General features: G+C 40.0%; 1 protein-coding gene across 1 annotated transcript in view; it reads left to right on the top strand.

Moving 5' to 3' along the window:
* TBC1D4 (TBC1 domain family member 4) overlaps nucleotides 1–26,510 on the top strand; it is a 114,051-nt gene that overhangs the window by 69,554 nt on the left and 17,987 nt on the right. The window contains exons 3-13 of the mRNA XM_054189082.1: nucleotides 189–278; nucleotides 4,184–4,288; nucleotides 6,798–6,930; nucleotides 8,821–8,912; nucleotides 9,697–9,807; nucleotides 10,433–10,552; nucleotides 14,381–14,455; nucleotides 15,490–15,716; nucleotides 17,570–17,719; nucleotides 24,925–25,085; nucleotides 26,035–26,244. Coding sequence (XP_054045057.1) covers nucleotides 189–278; nucleotides 4,184–4,288; nucleotides 6,798–6,930; nucleotides 8,821–8,912; nucleotides 9,697–9,807; nucleotides 10,433–10,552; nucleotides 14,381–14,455; nucleotides 15,490–15,716; nucleotides 17,570–17,719; nucleotides 24,925–25,085; nucleotides 26,035–26,244 — 1,474 coding nt within the window. The remainder of the gene's footprint in view (nucleotides 1–188; nucleotides 279–4,183; nucleotides 4,289–6,797; nucleotides 6,931–8,820; nucleotides 8,913–9,696; nucleotides 9,808–10,432; nucleotides 10,553–14,380; nucleotides 14,456–15,489; nucleotides 15,717–17,569; nucleotides 17,720–24,924; nucleotides 25,086–26,034; nucleotides 26,245–26,510) is intronic.

The following is a 26,510-nucleotide window of genomic DNA, read 5'->3' as shown; positions in this document are numbered from 1 at the left end:
GTTCTTGCTAAAATACTCTTACTCAATATAGGCTGAATTATGGCACCCTTGTTCCTGCTGAGTAAGCTGTGGTACTCTATGTGAACAAGAAAGGGCTAGATTGTGACATCTTTGTTGCTGTAAATGTTGTGCCTCCAATACAGTCAGGAACTAGACTTCTTTTTCTCTCCTGCACCCCCCCTCCCCAGGTTGGAAGGTTTGAAGTCAACCTCATCAGTCCGGACACCAAATCTGTTGTGCTTGAAAAGAATTTTAAAGATATCTCCTCATGTTCTCAGGTAAGCGTTAATAAGAAGCAACATATAGCTCATCAGGAGAAAAGGAATTTATTTATCCTTCAGCCAGCTTGCCTTGCTGGTCTATAGAATCATTTAGGTTGGAAAAGACCCTTGGGATCACCGAGTCCAACCATCAACCCCACTCTACCAAGTTCTCCCTTACACCATATCCCTTAATACCACATCTAAACGAGTCTTAAACACATCCAGGGATGGTGACTCCACCACCTCCCTGGGCAGTCTATTCCAGCGTCTGACCACTCTTTCTGTGAAGAATTTTTTCCTGATGTCCAGCCTAAACCTACCCTGCTGCAGCTTGAAAAAAAAGAAGGCAGCAGAAAAAAAGAAATGTAAATACTTTTTCATCATTCTGTGCCGTTTTCTTTTATTTAGTCTCAAATGCTGTTTTTAAATAGTTTATCCTATCTAAATTACCCTGAATGAAAGTAAATTGCTGGTTTACCTCATTGGCTCTTTAATTAAAAAAAAAATAAATAAAAATAGAAGGGGGGGATTTTGAACAATTGTGACTAATGTATATACAAATCCTGCATGGAGTATGATGCATCAAGTTCTTTGGGGAGTACAGCTGAAGAAATTGGATACTAAATTGCAATTGCTTCATGAACACTTGGAGCAGATTTGAAGTATTGATTTGCCTTTACAAGAGCGAGAGCTGTTATTCAAATCAGGGCTTTCACTTACCTGGTAGCAGGTTCAAGTAGATGCTGCGCAAAAGTAAGGCAATGTCATTCCCAAAGAGCTTAAGTACTGAAAAGGTAAGCGCAAAATAACCAGTCTGAGCTGTGGTAGTGGCAACTGATCATTGGTCAGAAAAAAAAGTATAAACCATTTTGCTTTGGGAGAGCATTGGATGTAATTTTGGAAGTAGCTTAATCTCCATTTAGGATGCTCTGAGTGTGCTATTTCTGAGCAGCTAAGCTCCTGAAAGCCTCTGGAGTGAAAGGAGGAGAGCATCAGATGAGCCCTCCAGAAAACAGCAGTTCACCTCCATCATTTTTTCTGGAGAATATGGTAATAGGTGAACCTAGCTATGTCCAGTAATAAATAAATTAAATAAATGTGTCTTATAAAGTTAAATGCCAATGCTAAGGGATTCACCTTTCTATCTTGCTGTTGTTAAGCATGTGTTACTTCTGGCACTTTCTGTTTTGAGATCTTATTTTATTACCTTCTTTCATTCACCATGCACATGCATCACTTCAGGCCTCCTTAAGCATAATTATTCTAGTTTAAAGTACACTTCCTGACGTGGCCTAAACCTGTATTTCACCCCCAAGGGCTTTCATTTTAATGCTAATAACAAATCTGCTCTTGCATGACTGTGCTACTGATGCTAATACAAATTAAGAACTGGTCAGTACTTGTAATTCAAGTGGAGTCTTGAGCTACTGACTAAAGGTCCAGGCCCTTAAGTCGACTCTGCTGTTTAACTACAATTTGTATTACTCTTGGTAGAGAGAAAAAAGGCAAGTGCAAATTTAGAATGGGCCAGTATAATCAAACAATGATGTATTAATAGCTTTGTGATAAATACAGATCAAAGAGATTCTTAAAGCAATGGTAAGGAAAGCAAAATTTGCAGATGGCTTGAGTCTTCCCCTGTTTTGTGGGTGTACTGAGCTGAATAAAAGTGATACTTCAGCTTCATGTACTGGGCTCTGGTGTTGCATGTACATACTGGTAATTGACAAACACAACAGTCCTAAGCGGGGACAACCTTTGTTCAGTTGATTTTAAAGCATGGTGGAGACCAGCAAGACCATGGCAGACCTTCCAGGCCTAGCTTTCCTTCAGTAATATAACTGTGTACAGTAAATAGTGGTAAGTAATGCTGTGTGTTGGGCTTTGGAGGTGAAAATTTTCATTCCACCTCTTCGCTTTCATTTGGAGCAAGGCATTTGTTATTTTGCCTGCTTGAATAACTCAAACAGGCACTAGCAATACTGGGGGGGGGTGTTTTTTGGTTTGTGGTTTGTTTTTTGTTTTTTAAATGCAAAACGGCTACTTCAGAGAAGTTGGGGTTTTTGTTTTCTATGTTCAAGAGAAATGAAACGTTAATTTGTTCAAGACTAAGGATTTGGTTGCATAAACCTCATCAGTACTTCTTTTAAGAACTCAGTGCTAGCCACAGGGCTTCTCTGTTGTGGATTTACAGGGCAGTGATTTACTGCGTATTGTGAGACTGCAGCTTAGGAATGTTTGTTCTTCTAAGCTTACAAACGCTAAAAAGAGATGTTAACTTCAGCTTCCATTCTGGATTCTTTTAGTCTAGTCTAATAAAGGTATTTTTATTTCATAGCTTAAGTATGACTGATCTGCTGCATTAAATTATCTGCACTCCATATAATTGTCAAAGCAGCAAATACAATTAATGATAAACCCCTGTCTAGGCTCAGGTGTCAGACAGCTGTAGAAGTTCTCTTGTTGCAGCCTTGCTGACCTTGAGGGAACCCAGAACAACAAACTCAGCTCTTTTGGCATGAAAAGTCCAACCATCCTCTTAAAGAAATGTCATGGAGGTACTGTTAATTGAGGAACGTACTGTGCTATTTACACTTCAGTGGTGCGAGTGTCACGTCCGTCTCTCCCACAGATGTTTCTCTGTGGAGACTGAGAAATCAGGCAGCAATAGACTTGTTCAGGCACTGTCAGCAGTGAGGGAATTGGTGTCTCCCTGAACCACCTTAAGTAAATCTGGTTTACTTGCAAAACAGAGGGCAACATTTCACTGTTACATAGATCAACATATGTGCATACATCTGTTCTTTTTCATTTTATACTTTTGAAGATTTCATGTGTCAGAGGAAAATGGGTTCAGTTAAGTCAGGATTAGTGTGGACTATATGCCATTTGTTCCATTTTAGAAGCTCTCTGCACCTTTGTCAAGTTTTGTTTAAGTAGCACAAGTGTAACTTTTGGAATTTTGTTTTTAAAAGCTGCGGTGTGTAGCGACAATATGTTCAGTCTGTCACGTAGTGCGTTACCAATTTTGTCTAGAGTGTTTTCTGTAGTGACAAGCAAGTTGTTTTTCCTCCTCCCCTCTTTTATGATATAGGTGTTTTCTTTGGAGATGGATCCAAGCAACTGAGTTCTGCTTTCTGTTGTATTTGAACTTGAGGGATTAGGCTTTCTTTTGGAGAAAATCTACTATTACCATACTCACATGATAAAAACATTGGCAAAAGCTTTAACAATAGTGAGTCATGTTCCATGAATTGAGACTGGGAATATAGTGCTTCTTAGGAAGCAGCTCACTTTGATCTTCTCAGTGCTGTTTTTAGCAAGGCAACGTTCCCTGTCAAGCAGTTAGACTAGGATCTTGAAAGAAAACATAAGTAGTAATGTGTAGTAAGCCTTGAAACTTCTGGTATGTAACTGAGTCTCAAAGAATTTACGTAAGAATTCGGTTGGAACTCTGCGTGTCACCACTCATTCCCTGCTCTTTTTGGTGTAGTCCAAACTTGTATTACGGGAAGGTGAAGATCTGTTGCTACTTTGACGCTACTCTAGTCCTATGTTTTAGTGTAGGCTCGTTACGTCATGTTTTCACTGCAGACGCAATTCCAAACACAACCTAGAACTCTTCTGTTCATTACCCTGAAAATCTGTTTTTTCCTAATGGAAGAAATTCAGGTCTGGGTCTGTTGCTGTATAACTTTTGCTTTGATTGTGTAAAGAGCTTTATGTAACGTTTAAATGCAAAAAGCAATTTAAAAGGTAGCTATTGTAGTTGTGAAATAGATCATTAGGAGTATGCATTTATAGTTTCTCGTATTTTTGTGTTGGCAAGTGCTGGAGCCTGGTAACCATTTTTAGGATTACTTTGGAAACTAAGCTTCATTATAAAATAGTCCATTAATACTGTTTTTAAACTCTTTTAGGGTATAAAACACGTTGATCACTTTGGCTTCATTTGCCGGGAATCTGTTGAACCTGGGTTAAGCCAGTATGTTTGCTATGTGTTCCAGTGTGCAAATGAGTCTCTGGTAAGTATTTATTAATGATCTTAAGCTTTCCATTGAAGCATGTCTGAGACATTTCCTAAACTATGGGAGTCTGTTACTCTGCCGTGTCAGCTGAGCCTCAGTGGTCACATCGTCTCAGGTTTGAGACCTCAGCTGTGAATATGAAAGTGTGCAATAGGAAATGCGTACATTCTGTTCATATATATCCATATACTCGTACTCTGCTTGTGTGTGTATCGGTAACAAATAGAAAAAAATGCAGATGGGTGAGTTCATACATGCGGACTGTGAGCATATTTGGGCTCTATTTGATTGTAACTCTTGCATTTCTAATTGTTGAGACACTTGGTTCCCCATTAAACATGTCATTACATGTATTTGAATCAGTAACAAAGCTGATGATAAAACCCAAACATACTTTTCAGGGTAGGGTTTAAACTACTGGCCTGATGCTGCATGTGTCTTTAGCTTGCATGCAGCTTTAGCATTTTCCCTGTAGCCTGTTTTGCTCATCAGGAGAAGAAAATAGCAGCATCTGATCAGAGAAGGAGGAAACCACAATATGTGTGGATGTGTGTAACTATAAAAAGTCCATTGGACATTTGATAAAATATGTATCAACCAACTGAAGTTCCACGAGCCAGTGATTTAACTGATACAGGTAGCTTAATAATGAGATGCATACAGGAAATAACTTCGATGACTACATTTTTATTTTAAAGCTTTGGCACTTTTAAAAGAAGTTGGTTTCTGTTCTGAAACATATTTGTTCCTGATGGCTGTGCTAACAGCTGCTAACTCCTTCTCAGCTAACCTTAAAAATCGCTAGCTAGTTGAAAATATAACTTGTTTATCCATTGACTAGCTTGAGAGTGAATAGATTTACGTCAATAAGACTTGTAACAGCTAACAGCCCTAGGTGTACAATGGTAGCTGAGGCTGCATTTTTATCAAAATGGGAGCTTGTTATAAAATTATCTCTATACTAAGAGAAAATGTTACGTCTGACCTATTGATAAATCTGACCATGCATAATTCAAAGACTTAGAATGTGGTGTATAAAGAAACCATGTATTTATGAACCTCTTTACATATTCTGGTACTGATATGTGTGGGTAACTGTAATATGAAGTTAACATTCCTGAGCTACTTTCAGATGCGATCGCTTGGACCCCAGTGACAGTCTGACTGTGGCAGGACAAAGCTGTAAAACCTAATGCTTTCTGGATTCTGTGCTGCCAGGCAGGCTATGTTGGTTGTCTTGTGTATATTTGCTCTAAACCTAGCTACAGTCTGTGCTACAGTTTTTCATAATTTTAGTGTAGTCATAATCTATATGCTTAGCACTGTTATGTGGATTTTCCATTTGAGAGGCATTGTTAACAATTTTTAAAAATTATCAGTCTGTGTTGCAATACGGATATTCACTGATCACTGTTTTATTGCAAAGAAGGGAGAGCACAGAAATTACTGTAGTGCTTAAAACTGTGGGTTATAAATAAATAAATAAACGCTAAACACATTGGGGCACAAACTAATTCAAATTTTCACATTCAGATGCCCTTTTTTGTTTTGTTTCTTTTTCCAAGTGACAGACCCTCAAAAGTTCTGTATGTTTCCAGTGTTAGACTGTATGATCAAATATTTCAGCTTTCTTCTTCCTGCTTATAGAAAAAGCAACAAGCAAGAGCAAGGACCTGATTCTGAAGTAGAATACTAATTTCTTTCCTAAGGTTGTTGTCAAGCTGTTGTCTTCTCCTTTCCATGGTAATGCAAAGATTCAAGTAAACAGCTTTTAATAAGCACTGTACTCCCCTAAAATACAACAGGGGAACTCCAAGTTCGTTGTATATAAGATCTGGGAATGTATTTGAATGAGTGCGAAGAAACGCTGTCACCTCGACCTTTCTTAACACAAAAGTGCTGGCGTGTGGGAACGTAGCACTCCTGTATTTGGAAGATCACGGCAGACCGCAAGGCAGGCTGGCGGTACTTAAAGATAAGTTGATGGTGTAATGAAGCTGGTAGCCAGTCTAGTAGCCTGGAGAAAAGTGAACTGCTGTGGGAAGCTTCTGTCTGCCAGCAGGATGCGTCTGTGGGGTTTTGTTCTAAAATGGTACAGCAGTGGGAGGAAAATAGTTGAGAAGGGAGCATGTGCAGTTTACGGGAGAAACTTGAAGCTAAAGAAAAGGAAATTAATGCTTTTTATTTAGCCAGCATGTATTCAAGCCAAAAATTCCCACTTGCACCTTCTCAAAACAGCGGCTGCCTGCCTAGTAAGCTTCGAGTAGTTGCAGTGAGATATTCAAAATTACACTCTACGAAGTAACAACAATTCGAAGATGGTGAGCATCCACAGAAAAGGCGGAAAAACTGGGAATACAACCTTGATCTCGTTTGAAGACAGCAAATGGTGTTATTTTTTTTTTTATTGTAAAACACCTATCTATGGTGTGATTTATAAATCTAACTTGATGTATATGGCATGCATTTTTGTTTATATACTGTCTTTTCCCTCCTTCCCCTTTAGGTTGATGAGGTAATGCTTACCCTGAAACAAGCCTTTAGCACTGCTGCAGCTCTGCAAAATGCCAAGACACAGATTAAACTGTGTGAGGCCTGCCCTATGCATTCATTGCACAAACTTTGTGAAAGAATTGAAGGTAGACGCTGAGTTTATTTTCTACTTGTGTTTTTCTGATTATTCTAGAATAATTTTACTGTATCTGTTAATTTTAATTATGTCAACCACGCACTTTCAACTTAAACAGTGTAAGAACAGAGGGAAAAGTATCTCAATAAGCAATTCGTACCATCACTTTGCACGCTCTGTGTAGGTAACAGCAGTAATGATACTGCAACTGAATATAGTATAGCTTGTGTTATAAATATATACTCTTTCAGTGTCCTACCTCTCTTAAATGTTAAGCAGAGAAGAAAAACCCACCAGTTCACCTTCTGTCTTTTTTTTTTTACTCAAGATGCATGCTTTCAAAATAGGCTGTAAAAAGACAGTTGTGATCAGAAAAGGGTCTTGCTTTCTCATGTGTTTGGTCTTTCCTGTGTGGGATTATTTTTTCCTTCTTTGCATTTATTCTCTTACACACTTCAAAACCTAGTTCTATTATGGGAAATAAACAATTAAGTTAAGAGATTAATATCTAATGTAGAAAGTGAAGGCAACCACCTGGCTTCAAATGTGAATGCACAAACCTTTGTAGTTTCTCTGGAAGTGATGTATGCGAGAACACATGCAAAAAATCATACACGACAGAATTTCTAAAAAGCAGTTATTGTAGCAGGATCCCATTTTTTTCTAGTCACTCCACTATGTCATCTTGTTTTATGCAAAAAACCCAAATACATTACACTAGGCTTGCATCTTCTGGTCTGGTGATGATAGTGCTGATAATTGCCAGTTCTCCCTTTCAGTAAAAGTCACTATTGCTACTTACCTCCCTCTGGTGGATGAAAGGCAAAGTATAACGTCTTAGTGGAGTGAAATTCTGTTAGGTTGTGACTGGTATTTCCTGCGTTTACAACAGATATTCAGAAGTGATAAAGCTTAACTGGGAAAGTCTTCTGTCAATGAAAAACTATAGAGGCTGCTGTATAAGGCAGTGTAAGTGCCTTGAATACAGGTACTTGTGAGCCTGGGATAAGTATCTAGTGTCAAAATAAAATATCTTGCAGAGTAACGACTACCATGATAGTAGTTTCATAAACTTTGTACTTAGTGACTGAAAGACTTGCTTTAGTGTCCTTCTCTTTTTATGCATCTGCTTTATTTAGAGTCTAGAAGTTTATCATAATTAAATCCCGGGCTTCATGACTTTGGAAAATCTTGATCTGTTCTGATTGCAATTCTCTATGAACGATATCCACCTTGGATGGAAAAAAACGTATATCTTCGCTGATTTGGGGGGTTTGTTTTCCCTACAGTTTTTGCAGCTTCGTAGGACGAGGTCTGTGAGCAAATACATACTTCATCAAACATCAGAAAGTCTTTCCTTTATTCTTAGGGCTGTTATGCTGCTGTTGCTTTTAAAAGTGTCTTCGGTTCTCTGGTATGACCTGTACCCTGCCCTTTCCTTGGGTGGAAATGCATCTAAACTTTTCAATTAAGCACATCTGAAAACTTCTGTTTGTCCTGTGCATTGAGTATCTTTCCAGTTATTTATTTATTTTTTTTATATATATACACATATAAAATGTTTCACATACACGTGTTTCACGCAATGTATGTATATGTTCCTCTCTTCCTCCTCTGCCGTACATACATCACTGGGGTAGGGAGCACAACCTTTTACCTAGGAGCCAGCTACTTAGCTGCCACTAGTTCTGTTTTTACTGCTGAAGAAAGGAGATGAAGCCATGTGGTTTAGCAAAAGCTGAAGTGTTTTGTATCATGGATACTGCAGATATACAACTGTCATATGTTAAACTGGTATAAGCTCAAATGCAGGTTTATATCTTCTATTACCATTTTTTCAGAAGTATTTTGAGAGATCATTTGAGAATCTAGAATCTTTAATGTTCCTTTCTTTCCTCAGGACTCTATCCACCAAGAGCCAAACTTGTAATTCAGAGACATCTGTCATCACTAACTGATAATGAGCAAGCGGACATTTTTGAACGTGTTCAGGTAATATGTTAGATGCTGTTGTCTCAAATTTGAAAAAGACCATGTTAAAATGGACTAGATGTTTTTTATTTTGATTATGGTTGTTTTGTTATGTAGTTGATCTAGAATTTATTATTGTTCCACCAAGCATCACACTGAAATAGCATTCTCCAACCTCATGTGTCATACACTGCTATCGGAATAGTTTTGGTTCCCAAATCCACTGAGATGTTCTGTGTTCATACCCAGAGCATTTTTTTTCTGAGCTTAGATCTTCGTCTGTAAATGCATTTCCCTACTTGAAAGTGATGTGGGAATGAGTTGAGAGCAGGTGAGATATGCAGGTATCAGAGGTGATTGGAATTTGCAGAAGCTCCCTTTTGACTTATTCTGGGGCAAGAGGTGTAAGCAAGTGTACTCAAGCAGATGAAGTATAGTGTAATTTAGGCTTCCAAATGCTGTGCTCCTCTCTAGCTGCCTGAAGAAGGGAATGCCTGTTTGTTTTTTGTGGGTTCCTTATTCCATTTATAAGGCTACACAGTGGCAGACAACCATAGGAAACAAAACGTGTGGGCGTAAGGCTCCCTCCTCTGCACAGCCTGTAGCATTCTCCATATGGAAAACTTTGGTCTGTTTTGCCCAGGAGCACGAAGGCACACAAACAGCAGTGCAATTTGACACGCTAATAGTACATTCTGGCATATCAATATATTAACTTCAAAGAATACACATATATGGAAGGGGAAAATAAAGCGAATCATGACTCAAAAGACAACTTTTTTCTTTTCTTTGGTGTTACTGACAGAAAATGAAGCCTGACAATGACCAGGAAGAAAATGAACTTGTGATCTTACATCTACGCCAACTCTGTGAAACTAAGCAGAAAACACACATTCACATTGGTGAAGCACCATCGGTAAAACTTATTTTTGTATTATTTCTCTTCTTCCTCCCACTTTATTCAAATGCAGCCTTGAATACTAGCAGGGCCATTGCTAGAGTTTATCAAGGGGTAGCTGAAGCTGGGTATTGTAATTATGAGAGGATTGTGAAAGAGAAGTAAATTGATTTGATTTACAGTGGCATGCCTGGGTTTTGTTTTTTTTTTTTAAGTTTGGGGGACAGGAAGGGAGGGAAGAAAAATAACCAATTATTTTTAGGTCTAGATTTCCTTACAGTGTGAGGATACCTCTTCAGTCCTTTTCCTCCCTCCCTGATCCCCACTCCCAAGCAGTCATTTCTAGGGGGAATAGGGATAAAGAGGGCATTGGTTTTTAGTTTAAACTCCAAACTCACCTAGCAAAGGAAATGGGTCGCAGTATTGTTAAATTGATGTGCTTTTACAAGTCTTTAGGGATGAAATGTGCCTTTAACTGTGGGGCTTTTGTGTGTTTGTTTTTTGGGGGGCTGTGGGGTTTTTTATAAATAAAGGCCAGGGGTATGTTGTTTATTATGGAACTTGGTCCAGATCTAGTCTTTGGAGGTCTGCAATTGCAAAAAGAATTGCCAAAGCTGAATTGTGTCCTTGCTTATTTCAACAGACCATTTCTAACAGCACGATTCCAGAAAGCACCACCAGTGGTGGCAGGTTTAAACTTGACATTCTGAAAAACAAGGCCAAGAAATCCTTGACTAGCTCTCTGGAAAATATCTTCTCAAGGGTAAGATTAACAACTCATTGTCACCAGCTCTCCCAGATATCCTTGACAATGAAGACCTATCAGATTTTTTTTGTTTGTTTGTTTTTGGCCTCAGTCTGATAAATACTTAATGAAGCTATAAGCCTGTTGTGAAATCTGAGGGTTATAGCTGGGTTGATTGTGACTTAACTGTGCTAGAAAGTTTATGGTAAGGCCACACATAGAGAGGGGAAAAAAGGTACCTTTTTCTGAATAATGAATGCTTGTTGTAGGTGGCTGAGCGTTATCAGATGTGCTGCTTCAGATAAAAAAGATAATCAGGATGGCTGCCTGATCCCGTAAAGGGACATGCTAGCTTTTTTGAAAGCATGACTAAGTGTGCCTGCATAAACTGGAAATCTTTCTGTTCTGAGAAGTAATGCCACACCTCTCATAGCTAAAATTACTTATATCGGTCACTAAGAATCCTTAGAAAGTAGTGACAAAGTTGTCCTTTTGCAGGGAAAAAAAAAAAGACAATAGTTTTTTTTTTAAAAGTGTTCTTCATTTTAGTGTTGCTAGCCAGGTACGATGTGGAATTGTAGATGGCTATGGTTTTAAACTAGAGCAGGGTAGGTTTGGATTAGACATTAGGAAGAAGTTCTTTACAATGAGGGTGGTGAGACACTGGAACAGGTTGCCCAGAGAGGTGGTGGAGGCCCCATCCCTGGAGACATTCAAGGCCAGGCTTGGTGAGGCTCTGAGCAACCTGATCTAGTTGAAGATGTCCCTGCTTACTGCAGGGGGGTTGAACTAGATGACCTTTAAAGGTCCCTTCCAACCCAACATATTCTATGATAATTACTGGAACTCTCTTATATTACATAGCCTTTTAAAGAAGTCTGAGTTGCGAGTGTTTCTTAGTGTCCCCTGCTCAGTAGAGAGAGTCCTGAAAGCAGAGAATAGGCATATAGAGGAGTAACTGAAGAAGGCTGGGTGCTGGGATCCAGTATGTTTTTACAGGGAAAGTGTGATGAACTGTGAATACTGGATGGCAAGGTCTGAATATAATTTGGAGCAGTGAAATTAAGTTCCTTCTGCTAGAAACTTTAAAAGTACCGTGCTAAATTAAGGCCTAAGTTACACTTGTCCTGCACCTTATGTGGGTATGTCATAAAGTAACCTGCAAACATAGTATGCCACAGATGTTACCTATAAATAAAGGAGGCAAAATATTTGCCAGGGAGAATCCTTAGAACTGTTTGTGATGAAGGTTAGATGTAAATTTGACCTAGGACTGAAGCTAGCATTAAAACTGTCCTAGTCAAATCTGGCTTATGTTGTGTAGTGAGTTTTACACACTGGGGACTTGGTCTGAAGAGAGAGAGAGCGCACAAAAGAGAGCAGTGGCAGTCAGAAGATCTGGATAATTTCAGCGGTCTGGAATATCATCAAATGGTGACAGCTACAGTCACGCCTGTGCTGAGTCTGATTTCTTTTCCACATCTAAAGCACATGTGACTGGAAAGTGATCTAGCTCTGACGGTGGGTCACTAACCTTGCGGCGCCTGTGGAACAAGCGTACATCACTGGGAATGACAAAGTAAAGCAGCCCTGCTATATACGGACATGCTAGCACTCTTATGTCAAGGAAAAATAATTTAGAAATGCACTGCTTAAGTTGAAGAGTCTCTGAAGGGAAATTGCTTATATATTGTTGTTTCTATAGTATGTTCCTTCTCACCAGGGCCACTGTGACGTGCTTCACGTTGTAGTGAAAGGATCTACATAGTCCATGATTGTGTTCAAGAGAAATGGACACGCGAGTCTGGATTAGGGCCATTTTAAGTTTGCTATTTATGCAGTGGACTTGCTGTTGTGAGGAAGTTGTCTTAACTTGAAACTGCAAGAGGTCAGGCACAGCAGTATGTTTGTAATCAATCATGATGCATATAGGGGTTCATCCTTGCAGATCCATTTAAAAGTTACACAATTCGAGACAGAGAAAAATAATTCACAGGGCAGCTGAACCACTAATTGTTTGGCTAAAGCAGGTATATATGATGAGTGCATATATACTGTGTTGTGCATTAGTGTGTTCTACAATGACTGTTTCAATAGTTCTTACTCTTCATCGGGCTATTGCAACAAGCCTAATGGATCATGGCTAATTCCTAAAGGTATTTAGGCACCAAATACCTATTGGTGTCGAGGGTTTTCCCCTCCTTAAGGCAGCTGCCAATCACATGGTATTGATGTAATGGGATGCTAATTATTGCCTGACTTATCATCTTTTTTTTTAAAGTGTATTTAGGAACAAGGAGACCAAGAAAGAAATTCAGTTTTTTAAAAAATTGGTATTCAGCATCTTTTTTTTGTAGATAAAAAGTTTTAAGTAAAAAGTAAAAGTCAGTATATGCGGGGGAGAGACTTACACAGCCTCAATCTTAGCAAAATTAGAAATAAGTAAGTAGTAACCAGATATCTAGGAACACTTTAAGTGGATGGCTTCTTAGCTAGATAAATAGCATCAAGTGACATTTTAAGCTACTTGAAGTAGCTTCTCGCTACTCACCATAGGGAAACGTGCTGGGTTCTGTGCTCTGTCTTCCCTTAGTCCCAGAGGAATGTCACTTTTTCACTTGTTTGTTTTGCTGGACTGATCTTATTTTTGTGGGATTTGAACTGAAAACAGGCTGTGGCTCCCTAATGAGGTACCTCAGAAAAATAAATATAACCTCTGTTTGACCTTATGAACAGATTTCTTCCAGCCCATGCTGCATTAACCGCTTCTGTTATTGTTTTTTCTGAACCAAAAAGCCCTTCTTACAGTGCCAAATGTGTGTGTTTTTAAAGCTAGTGAGAAACTTCCAAGTTATCCTTTGCTTTTGTTTTATTGTGAGGGTCAGTGAAGAGATGTTTCAGGCAGAGTATTCATTGGTAATGAGCTTAAATGGGATAACGTACTTAAAGGGCACTCTAAGTCTTGAAAATAAACCTTACCAGGAAAAAGTAGGCTAAATAAATATTGCTGATGTTGATGTAACTTCCCCTGTAGTTGCAAGCATACCGTGAGGAGCTGTTCCTATAGTTTTCCTAAAACTTGGAATACTTTTCCCCTGATAAAGTACTGAAAGCAACTTACTTCAGCAATTGGAAGTGTCCAACAGCAGACATCACCCATGTTTCATAGGAGTGAGTTAGCAGTGGAAGGTAGTCAGAAGTATTGTGGCTCTGTCACCTCTTCCTGTGAAACAAGATGACTGTTAACAATTTTGGTAAGGATCTGCTAATGCTAATTTCTAGCAAATTTGCCTCAGGGTTGTCTACATTATAATTGAACAGACTTGTTTGTATGTGGTGCTATTTGGTTGGATTTTCAGCCAGAGAGCGTTTTTTTTTTTTCCCCAGCTTTAGTGCTTTCATTACTTTTGCCGTGGTGGAATTAATTTGTCTGAAATGTCTAGAAATGGAGTAAATTCTCTGTTTAGATCGTAGTATGTCAAATGCATCTGTTAGCTGGAGTGCATGCACGGTACTGAAGTCTGGAGCTTTTGGAACTTGACTGTTTAGGCCAACTCGGCTATTTTGCCTCAAATGGATCAAGAAATACTCAGTCGCTTCAGACAGCAGAGCTGCAGGTTTAAAACTCCTGGGAACAAGCGGGGAGAAGATACAGTTTTGCCAGCTAAAGATGTCACTGCCTGTAAAATACAGTACTTGCCCCATGATCTGTGGTCTGTGGTTACGTCAAATGTGTCACGTGCTTGAACTGTCCTGTGTTCACCTGCACAGCTGTTGCCATCTTTGCTTAACCTTCAGAAAAAGAGGAAAAACACCAGATTAAATTACTTGCCTTTTTTCTTGTAGGGAGCCAACCGAATGCGAGGCCGCCTGGGTAGCGTGGACAGCTTTGAGCGCTGCAACAGCCTTGCTTCTGACAAAGTACGTAAGGAGCTTAGTTAAGATTGGCATGTTTTGTGCACGGGTATTAACGAAGCGTAAATATGGCACTCCGTTTCAATTTTAAGGAAGTAGCACAGAGCACATCAATTTACAAAACTCAAATTTCCACTGGGAGGTGGAAGGTGTAAGAAAGCCGGCGTATATGTTGACTTGAAGCTTCAGCTTTAATCTATTGCCAGTCCTTTTTTTTTTTTTTTTTTTTTTTTTTTTCTTCTTCTACGCTTCCCTTGCTTTTACAAAAAGCAGGGAATTTCTGGTCAGCTTCTGCCTTGTTTTGCTGAAGTAATTAAAAAAGGTCATATCTCAACGAAAGGAAATGCTCTGAAGGTGAAGAATCCTGAAGAATCCTTTCTGTAAGTAATAGTTGCTTTAGGAAGTAAGAATTTTTGACCTAAACCCAGCTGTTGGGGATGCTGTATGGGCACGAGCGGGCGGAACTCCGTTCACTTTCTTTTTATTTCCTGTTTTTAATGTTTTACCTCACATGAGGATTGGTTGTTGGTTTTCCCAGGAGGTGAGGATTCTGTTATGGTTTTCCTGCTACAGTTACTCATAAACTGGCTGTGTAATAACAGCCGCTCTTCCAGGATATCGCTATGACGGTACAGGAAGTATGCTCGCGATATGTCGAGGAAACTAGCTAAAAGCGGTTTCCCTAATCTTGTCAATTCCTGTTTTTTCCCGAAAGAGACAGAGGTCCAGTAGCTGGAATGCCGATCCCTGTGAGAGGATGCCTAGAGTAATTAGTATGTTGTTTGCATTGTATATATATTTTTATTCCTCCCTCCTCTTTCTTTTTTTTTTTTTTTTTTTTTCCTAAAGAAGGACGCTGCTGGTTTGGAGTAAATTACCAAAGGATGTCTGGTTTTGGCGATAATTAGCATACAATAGGCCATGACCAAGAAAGGGGAGAGGCTTTGGTGCCCCGATGTGGCGCACGACCCGTGGGGTTAGGCGGGAGCTCTCGTAGGGCGCAGAGCGGCAGGCCTCACTCCGCTAGCACTTCCTTTTAGGACGCTTCGCCGGGCGATTCCCCGCCAGCTACTCCTCCGGCGTCCCCCGTGTCCTCGGCCTGGCAGCCGTTTCCTGAGGAAGACTCGGACTCCCCCCAGTTCAGGAGGCGCGCGCACACCTTCAGCCACCCTCCCTCCAGCGCCAGGCGGAGGATAACCTTCCAGAACGGCAGATCCCAGAGCGTCCGGTCCCCGCTGCTGCGGCAGAGCTGCGTCGAGACGACAAGGTGAGTCAGGGCATGCCGTGCCACACGCCTGCTGTCTGCTGCGATTTCGGTACATGAGTCTTACCCGTGTTGCTCCTTGTGGAAGCTGTTTCTGCACTGCTCTGAGTTTTATTTATTTATGTTCAGCCTGTCTTCTCTCAGTAGTTTGGTGCTTTGCAGTAACTCAATAATCCCCGAATTAGTGATTCGGGGTAGCATCAGTCTGGCGAATTGATCATCAGGCTGGATGCCGGCGCCAATCTGTTTGTTTATTTATTTGTCGCCTCTGAGCTGAGCCTTTTTGGCAGTGTCTGTAGTCAGGCCCATTGGAGAAGAGGTCCTCACGGCTTTTAACTGCAGCGATGATAGCCTGCCGGTTTTATGCCAGGATGCAAAAGGCACTGACCGCTTCAAGTGTCAGTCGATGGGTTAGCCAAGCTCCCAGAGAGTATATCCGGAATTAAAACTGGTGAGGAATATCACAAGTGGACTTAAAGATTAAACACCTCCACTGAACTGTGAGGCATGCGATTTCCCTGTTTGCCTTTCTCCGGAGCTTCCCTGTGTAACTTCTTTCCCCTTCCTTTTTGGAGACTCTCCAGATATTAATATGTGGAACACTGTTCCTTCAGGAGTTCCTCGCTCAGTCAGAAGAGGTCCCCACAATTCATTGTGGCCCTCTTTGGTTGCACTTTCTTTCTCTGCCTCCATCCTTGCTATTCACAGTAACTGACGGTGCAAACTCCAAAACCTTTTCAAGATTCAGGCCCAGATGAGCTGAATTTTTCCTGTTGGAGGATCATTTTCTCCAAACTCTACTCATCTGTTTCAGTGCTCGGCTGCAATTATGTTTTTTGTGGCCTTTTTCTAAAAATGGTTTTAAATAATAATTTCTCACCCATTTGATGTCTAGATCAGTGTGAATGCTGAACCAGCTTGTAGAGAAAGGCAAAAAAAGTTTATTCTGTTTAAGAGAATGGATGGGGGGTGAAGGGTAAGAAACTAGCCTTGAAATAACTTTGTTACATTGTGTTTCTGAAGAGATAAATAATGTGTTTTTTACTGAGATAAACTTTGTTTTGTTTTTTTTTTTTTTGACACTGACCATGTTGTATGCAAACAGGAAACCCTGACAGTTCAAACTGAAGGACTTGCTGACCTAACTTCTTTATGATAACTTTTAAGAAGTCGCTGATTAAATGGCATCATCAGCAGATTTTCAGTCAAAACAGTTTGTAACAACTTGGTTCTAGGCTGGGATTTTTCTCTCTTTCCTTTCCTAGTGAGGATTAATCAAGTAAAAGAAACTGAATTAATTTTTATGTCCCCCTGACACTTGTTACTATTATTCAGTAATGTTTAACTGTGTAGTAGGAATATCTTTCTTGATTTAAACACTTCACAAAAATGTATCCAAAAATATTGCATTTAAATAGTCTCTACTTTCTAATGTGTTCTAGCAATACATCAGTTTTCTCTTGCTCTTGTAAATAAACAAGAGCAAGAGAAAACTGAAGGGGAGAAACAAGGTGGTTCATGTTATTGTAACCAGGTTTCTAAGAATATTTTCTGAATGTTTCAGAGATTCTTTTTCTGAATTTACTTTGAGAATAAATAAGGCTAAAGAAATAAGGTGGTCTACCAGTTCTGCAATGTCGTTGACATGTTTCTTAAAAGAAATCAGCTGTAACAGCTGATTAGTATCGTCAGGGAAACTGCCCAGTAGTGCACTTGGTACATTTTATCTTCTGGGAAACAAAGTTAACGTAAGCCAAGATGAGGTACTTGGCCAGTATCTTTAGTCTGGATGGTTTTTTTTGTTGTATCCGAATCCATGCTGACCCATCTGCTATGTTCTCTTGTTGCCTGCACAGCCCTATTGTAGAGGTTCAGTGCACTCTCAAAGAGAGTGGATCTGCGTCACCTGGTCTCCCCTCCTCTGTCTCTGCCCCTTCTTTCCTGAAAAGCTTTTACCAGGGATCAGGAAGGTTGCTCCAGCCCTCAGAAAGTGACCTCTCCAAGAGGTGAGAGCATTGTCTCCTGCCTAGTTCTTCAGTACCAACAGCTAACAGGATTCCCACTTAAGCTGGGAATGCAGCACGTGAGGTTCTCTCACTCTGCCTTGTGCTCCTGCATTTCTAACAGATTTCTAAGTACTCGGTGCAAATGGGCGAACAGGCTTTTTGGCCAAAAAAGCCTGTTAAAAATAGAGGCTTGTCTGTTGACACCTAGTAGCTGTGACCCATTTCTGTTGCAGTGTTGCAAATCTGCGGCATTGGTTTGTCACTTGAAATGCAATGGTTTTTAGCAGCATCACGCCAGTTTAATGCTTTCTCTGCTGAATGCAAACCAGCATGTGTTGCTGTGATCGTTGGCATGTGAAAATAAGAGAAGAGCAATGTGAAGAGTGTACAATACTAACATGGGATGCCTGTGCATGAGGAAGGGGAAGCACCAAGTTAGCTGGATGATACTAGCTGTGAGATGTTCAGAGAGAGCTGGCAAATAACTTCCAATTGAAGAGGAGTAGGGAAGAAGCGAAGATACAGCAAGAGGTTTCTCACATCAGTGTGAAAGACTGAGTATCTGAATGGAAGTCACACTTCTTTTTACTGTAAGAATAGGCCCTCCTTCAGGAGAGTGCTTGAGGAAACGGCGTATGGGTTATTTTTCTGAAGTGGGCCTGTAGTGAATAAGGTGGAGCTATATGGTGAATAAGGTGGTCAATGGTTTTGACCTTCATGATATTTTTCTTCCAGTTGCTGGCCTTTTTATTTCTCTTCTGTCAATGACAACTCCTTTTTCCTTTGTCAGTCTCTCCTTGTTCGCTGAACTATGCTTGTCTTTCTGGTACACTTAATCTCTGAGTGTGGCTCTCCCCTCATTGTTCCCAGAAGAAACCTGTGGCGTCGAAGAAGGTGGTTTTGTGGCTGGTTTTCCCTGGAAAAAATAACAGTAGATTGCATTCTTACCTCAAACAAGTCTTGATGAGATCTGGATTCTGAGTGTGTTAGGACATAATGATTTCAGTTATATGAGATAGTTGTAGAAGTTTTTAGTGGTGCCTAAGGAAATTTTTTCACCTTGTGGAGTACAGTTTAGAATCATAGGATAGTTTGGGTTGGAAGGGATGTGTAAAGGTAGAAGTAGGCATTTAATATCACCTGTTCTAAACCTCGTGTCCAGTAATAGTTACTATATAAGTGAATTGAATGTCTAGATTTTCCATTCCCTTCTACACTGCAGTAACTCTAGACTTAAGTAGCAGGTGAATTATTAAAGAAACTGACGAGTGCACACCAGAGTGTGCAGAGAAATGGCAAAAAAATAACCTGTCTCTTACAGACTACCTCTTATTTGGGTTCCAGTCCAACTTTGTTTCTGTGTTCCCTTCAGTTGGCAGACTTGGTCCAAGCTGAACCAACACCCAGGTCAGTTTGTACAGGCAGCTGGATCCCATTAAACCTATCTTTCTGGATCTGTGGAATGGAGGTATAGAGTATTGTACTAAAACTGTACTTTAATGCCAGCTAATTCCAAGCTGAAATTTCTGAGATACTACTCTTTCTGGAATAGGTTATGAATGCTAGTAGAGATATTGCATTTCATTGTAATGGAGTTTTGAACTGTAAGGTTGGGAGATTGTCAAATTAGGAGTAATTCCCAGAAGACCACCCTCTTTCTACATAGGTTTTATCATGTACAGGTTTCTGATACCATTTAATCTTTAGTTTATTCAAAAACTCTTGTGAAAATGGGATCTCATTAGCTATAGATCTTGCTGTGAGCAACTGGGCCTGAATTGTCATCGTAAGGAAATTGCGGTAGCAAGGGTGAAGTGTTGGCATCTAGTTGGGTTCATGAAGTGAATACAACAAATACAGTCAGAAAGACACGCTGAGTGAATAATGCTGATGTGGTAAGAGTGACTGAAGTAATCCAGCTGTCACTTGAACTGGCTAATGGAGAATGAAATTTATTGTCCAACTGATGGTGGCTGAAACTCCTTAAACTTTCCCTGATTAAGCTCGCAAATGTGTGTTGTGCCATCAGGTTTATGAATGAGAGGAAGTTCAAACTTTTTAACAGTGTGGTTTTTCATAGAACAGTTAAGAGTTGGAAGGGACCTTAAAGATCATCTGCTTCTGACACCCCTGCCATGGGCAGGGACACCTTCTATTAGACTAGTTTTGTTTTTTTCCTGTGGGTTGGTTTGTGTTGGGTTTTTTCTTTTACTTTGGCTATTTTTCACAGAGAGGACCATCTTCTATACCCGTAGGCTCAATGTGGGCTGTTCTTACCAGTCTCATGTGAGTGTCTGTTGGGTTGGAATTGAGCGTGGTGTAGCAGTCCTTTACGATCTGAAGACTATAGGCTGTTTAACTGTTAGGAACCCTAACTAAAACTCTCTAAATTCCTCTCTAAGAATAATCAAGGTTACTGCACATTTGTAAAGCGAATCCTATCCACATTGCACTGGAGAAAAATTCTTTATAGACCGACTTCCCTTATCATGTAGCTTTGAGATTACATGTGATGCAACAGGCAGCTTTTCTTGGTGTTCTGGTGAACTTTGATATGCAGGAGCAAAGCCAATTTCAGTCAGAATTCATTTTAGAAGGATGTTTGATTTGTAGCAGTCAGATGGGCCTGTGCAAATAACACCAAGCCAAGGTCAGCTGGGGAGCTGGGTGTTAAAAAGCAGTTCTGCTTATTATATATGTGTCTTTATGTATTGGCCACTCCGTAGAAGAGGATTCTGATCCATGTTTACATCACACTTGGCATATGGTCACAAACTCAGAAACTGATAACTAGGGTGTTGGAGATACAGAGGCTCTCACCTGACTGTAGACATCTTCATCTCATCTAATCAATGGAGAGAAGCTGGTGTTTCTGCAGCACGGTTGCTCTCATCCTAGTGAATATTCTGACATTTACAGACCTGATCTTGCCTATTTATCTACCTTCCTTCCTGAACACTAATGCAGCCAGTTGTGCCTGTCATGGGGAACATCTTCACTTAGAAAGCATGAACCGTGCCCTAAAGGTGTCTTGACTTCTTTAAAAAAGAAGCCTCGGTTGACTTGTTGGGATTTAAATAGCTGTGTTGGAGGTACCTAAAGCCAGGAGAAAAAAAATTATTCTCCAGTTAAGTTCACTATGGTGAAAGACGTATCTTTTTTTCTTAATGTTTGTGGGGAGGCTGAGCTTTCTGAGGTTTAATTCTAATGATCACTACTGTGATGCTTTTTGGAGAAGAGAGAAAACACAGTTTTCTGCTTTAAGGAATGAACAGTGCAGTAAAGTTGCGCATCAGCATGATGTTAATAGGTGCCTTCAGAATATTTTTACTGCATTGTCAATTCATTTGTCTAGAGAGAATTCTAGGGTGGAAATAATCTTGCCTTTTGACAAGTGTGTTGTGTAGTGTTTTTAAACTTCCATTTCTGTAACTTGTGAAATTTCTGGCTTTTATTCAACAGCTAATCATGAAAGCTAGGCTATTGGAGGAATCTGTTTGGGTTTTTTTAATATAAAAATAAAAGCAACACTTTTAAAAATGAGACAACTTTCAGCATAGGTTTGACTAGCCCACACTGTTCATTGCATTGTTATGCAAGGATAATTTAATCTGATTTATCCCCACTTGAATTTGAACAAATTGCTTTTTGAAGACAGCTTTATTTTTCATGAAGAAAGTAAAATACTTGAGAATGTTCTTTAAACAAAATAGCGGAAAGTAATTATTCAGAATAAAAACATATGAGAGGAGTGAGAACCAACAGAGAGGTGTAAACTGGTCGGAACTAGTTTTTCTTCTTCCTGGAGGGGAAGAATACTTCATGTATTAGACTTACATATAGGCTTTTGACAGTTTAAGTCCTGGGAGTTGAAGTATTAGCTGTCTTTCTGTACTTGATCTGAGTGATTTTGTACCATCTCAGCCTCCAAATTGCAAAGTAGGTTGGGTTGATTCAATTGCTACTCAGAGCAATCAAGAGAAATTGAAATGAAAGTAACTGGGGAAAAAATGCAAGCATTGGCATGAGCTGCAACACTACTCTCGAGTCAGTTGGCTTGCATGGACTCAAGTGCAAAATAATTCTGATAAGTATTGTGCAAAGAGTTCACAATAAATGGGGTAGCTTCGTGGGGTTTTTTGAATATCAGGCTTTTGGAGCATTTTAAAGAACAGTTTTGGAAAGTGATTTAGGTAATTTAATCCAAGCAATAAGCATGTTTGTAATCTGAACAAATTTTTGGGGGTTTCTTCTTCCTGCCCCCCCCAATGGTCAGATATACTTTTGTTCTTTACTCCCACCATGTCTAGAGGAACTGTATGAGGTGTTGCTGGCCTGACTGAGCAAAGCACCTACCTGCCTGGCTGTTAAAATCCACGGCTACCTTAAAACCTGAAGTAATCTTGCAAATATGACCAAGAGCGAAGCCAACCAGTTAAGTTTAGGTGTGAAAGATGGTAAAGTCTAGGAAATAAGTATTGTGCAACTCCTGTTTCAAGGAGGGGAATATTTAATTGAGTTAACTTGTCTGGTTTTTTGCACCAACCTTCTGAACCATTTCATCACAGGATAGGAGACATTACTGTTTTACTCTGACTTCTTACTGCTTTTACTCTGTAGAGTATTGTTTCACACCTTCAAATCTGATGTTAAGTTAGGACTTTTCTGTCTGTCTTGAAATGAGGAAACTTTCTTTGCTCCCTTTCTAGCCTCACTTTCCTTAAATCTTGGTGTTTTCACAGGTGCCCTTGCCTTCCAGTGAATATGGCAAGGTGTGTACATGAGACTTTCAGAAGTTTTCCTCTAATTCATGCATCAGACAGCTCTTTGAAAGAGGAAGTGATTAATGTTAGTTGCTTAAAATGCCAGGAGAATTTTGGAAGGGAAGGTTTAACAACAGAAATGTAGATCCTCAGAACTGTACGATTTGTACACTTTACGAGGTAGCACATGTGACTAATCCATCCCACTGCAAATTCTGCAACTCGGATGATGTAAACAGCTTTGTTTCATACCCTAAAATAGCCACTCTTTTATTCTGACTTTCCTGTAAATTTTACTACTGTAAATGGAGCACTATTCCTAGGACTGTCTGCACATTTAGAGGCACAGTAGCTGAATGTAGATTTTTATTGGTTTTTTTTTACATAGCAGTAGAAAGGAAGTTTTCATTCCCTTGTTATGTGGCTTCTATTTAGTAAACCCTGGAATGACTCAGTTTTTGTGTTCTAACATGTGATATGTAAGACTTGAAATAGCAAGAAGTGGTTTCATTACAGTTATTTATAAAAACATTAGTTATAATGATTAATATATCCAAACTCAATACCTTATTTCCACGAGTTGTTGGGCTGAAATACCTTTGGAACACCTCTAGATTCAAAATCAGTTTTGTAGTCTATGTTTAGCTAGCACAAGCAGTGGTTACCCCATCAGCAAAGACTGTGTAAGAGTTAGCCAAAGAAGATTGTCACAGGGTTTTCTCGTGCTGTTTTGCTTAGTGCAGCATGGGGCTCTACTGAGACCGCCTACTAATAGTACGATGCGTCAGGAACTGAGGCACTGTAGAAACTAAATTGGGACTAGAGAATAATTCAGACTGTTACCCAGGGCTCCCAGCCCATAGCACTGTTCGTAGTGGGGAGCAGGGGTGGTGCTTTACTGCTGGGTAGGTGAACTTGAAGATATGATTGTTTCTCTGCCAAGATACGGAAGCAGGTTCTGATACCCGTGTATGGCAGTGAGTCCAGTGTGCTCACTGAGGCTTATAGATGTCAGGGAGCTGTTGTAGATCATTATTATAGGGACAGCTTTGGTCACCAAAAAGGCCAGTTCTAGTTTGGTGGGTTATCATTCAGCACAGAGTACTTGGTATGAAAAGTGCTGATTGAAATGGTGTAGCTTGGTAGACTAGTGTAGCTGAAACTTCACAGTGCCTCTCTCACAGATCTCTCCTTTTGTGCAAGCCAGATGTGAGGAGACAAACTGCAGCTGGCAAACTGCGATCACCTGCCAACTGGCTTACCACTAAAAACATAGTGAACACTTTACGTGCTGGCCTTTCCTTTCATCTAACTCTTTTTAGAGACTCTGCACCTGTAGCGTGGAAATTCATCACAGGATGAAGGTTTGGGTGTAACTGCTGCTGTGTTGATGTAGCAGGTTTCCCTGTGATGAAGATGAAGCTGCAGACACAGCTCCCTGTATTTGATGCTGTATTCTAAGAAGCCTGTAGTTGTGTGTCACACTGATGTTGCATGGATGGATTTGTGGCAGATAATCAATCTACCCATTGCTATACAGGATCTGTGCACCTGCTTTACCACCAGAAATGAAAAATGCTGAAATATTTCTGAAAATGGCTCAAGTACTTCTGAAAGCTTAATGTCCTTTCCTCTGGCAGTAGTCAGTAGAAAGGTGTACTTGGTGTCCTCTTAAAAAAAAGCTTCCCTGTATCCTCTCCTTGCCTCTTCCAGCAACATAAGCTACTATTAAAATTACTTTGTAAATACATTTCTACGTGGTAACGGTGGAGAAGATCAGCTCCTTTCTGGTCATTGTGATGGGAGCTGAGCCTGCCCTTTGTTGCAAATTCTCTGTTCCTTTAGCTGGAGATGCTGATGAAACTTGAGGTCATCTGGCCCCATTTGTGCAAAGTGAAGCATCTGCTTCGTGAAGCACTGCAAGGAGCTGCATGGGAAGGCCAGAAGACTGCCTCCAGTGAGATATTCGCCTTTGAGCTCATTGTGCCATTTAAAATGGCACTAAATGGAGCGTTGTGCTCTGCTAAAGCAACGTGTGCTTTTAAGGGTATTACATCAGATTGCCCCTGTAAGACTAACTAACATATGGCAAAACAAAACCCATTGCTCTCAGTTTTAGAGGCTAAATATTACTATGTTTTCCTCTTAGCTTTTCAGAAAGTTTAGCTTTTATTCTGAGCTTCCAGCTGAGCACTGTGTGAATGCTATGAGTTCTTCTTGGTGGTATGTAGTGCAAACTTCACAGCACTGTGTTACAATAATTGGGCACTTCTGTATTCGAGGTGAAGCTCGCACACAGCACGCTTTGCCCTCTGAAGCTTCCCAGCAAATGCTCCTGCAGGTTTGGCTGTACGTTAGACAGACTTAATAAAGATTATTTTTTATTTTTTCATCCAAAGATGACTGACTTTGATCACCCCGTCTGCTTTTTCTTTCCTTCAGTGATGGGGAGGGAAAGAAAAGAACATCAACCGTCTGCAGCAGTGAATCTCTAAATGCTGTGGGGGAAACACTCACACCTCGCCGCATCTCCTGGCGGCGGAGAATATTCCTGCAGGTAGCTTCACCTATGAATAAATCTCCTTCCAAGATGCAGCATCCAGGTCTGTGTGTGCTTTTAAAGAAAATAAACAAGCACTTGTTATGAATAGTTATTACTGTAGTGAACTGCAACATGTGAAAATAGGAAAAGGAGAAGGGAGTCAGCTTGATGCAATGTTTTTGCTAGAACCTCACTAGTGATCAGTTGTGCTCGGTTGGCTTTAGGTCTGTGTTGCTTTGAACAGAGGATTCTGTCATCAAAATCAAATGAATTGCAGTCTGCCGTGGCTGCACTGGTAGCAAGGAAATGAACAACTGCCTCTTGCTGACAAAGATACTCTCCTTAACAGTTAGCAAAGTTTTACCCTAGCCTGCTTACATAATAGTTTTTGTATTTTATGTAATAGGGTTTGCAGAAAATGGCAAATTTTCTGCCTTGTCCTTGTACTGCACATAGCACTTGATGAGTGTGTTAATAATACTTATAGCTTTAGCTCATTTAAGGTAGAAACCTCTGAAATATCTGAAATCCTGTTATGTTGATAAAGTCACGTTGGTGGAATTCACAAACGTGGGTAAATGACAAAATATAATTAGTGACCATAAAGGGTGCTATAGCAGTGCCCATAGTGCAGCTTAGCAGATGGAAAAAGTTGCTTTTAGTATAGAGCCTGTGGTAAATCACAGCAGTAAACGAGCTCAGCTGTAAAGGGGACTTTATGGATAAATGCCTCTAGAAGGAGCTAGCAGGGGAAAGGGTTGAAATACTGGGTAACCCTTTATTTCACTTTATTTAATTTAACTATAATGATATTTAGTTTAAATAAAACACTTTATTTAAAAATACTTCTCTACTGTTGAACTGCATTTTCTCTGTCTTTGGAATTGGCGCCTCGCTGCTGAATGTGGAAGACAACTATTTTAGTTCTGCTGTGACTTAGATTTTTTTTTTTTTTTGTGATATGTCAAAAAAATAAGAGTTTCCTGTAATAGCTTTCTGATTCTTTGCAGATGGTCATGATGGAAGTGAATTGTTACCATTATCCCCTCTTGCTCCGCCCTTGGAGGAGGACCCTCTTGTTCTAGTATTGCAAAATGAGGATGGTCCGGATAAAACTGGAGAGAGGAAAAACTCAGAAGAACTACAAAGTCTGTGGAGAAAAGCCATCCATCAACAAATTCTGTTACTTCGAATGGAAAAAGAAAACCAGAAGCTGGAAGGTTAGCTATTTAGAAAATATCCCTAAAAAATATTACAAATTTTGCTGCCTAAAGCTGAAAACTATACTGGTGTTGGGCACCTCAAACAGAGGTGTGATTCTGTAACTTTTTGGTTAACAGTTCTGGAAAGAAATGTGTTTGCCCAGTTCTGTCTCTCAGTCTACCAGGTTCTCTGTCCACCTGCCAACTCTTCATAAGTCACCTTAGTTAAAGAAGAAAATGGTAACTTTTCCTTTTTTTAGTGCATGTTAGACAAAGGTTGCTAC

Source organism: Rissa tridactyla, chromosome 1 (genome assembly GCF_028500815.1).
Source record: "Rissa tridactyla isolate bRisTri1 chromosome 1, bRisTri1.patW.cur.20221130, whole genome shotgun sequence".
NCBI classification, from domain to species: domain Eukaryota; kingdom Metazoa; phylum Chordata; class Aves; order Charadriiformes; family Laridae; genus Rissa; species Rissa tridactyla.
This window is presented reverse-complemented; position numbering and strand designations above follow the sequence as displayed.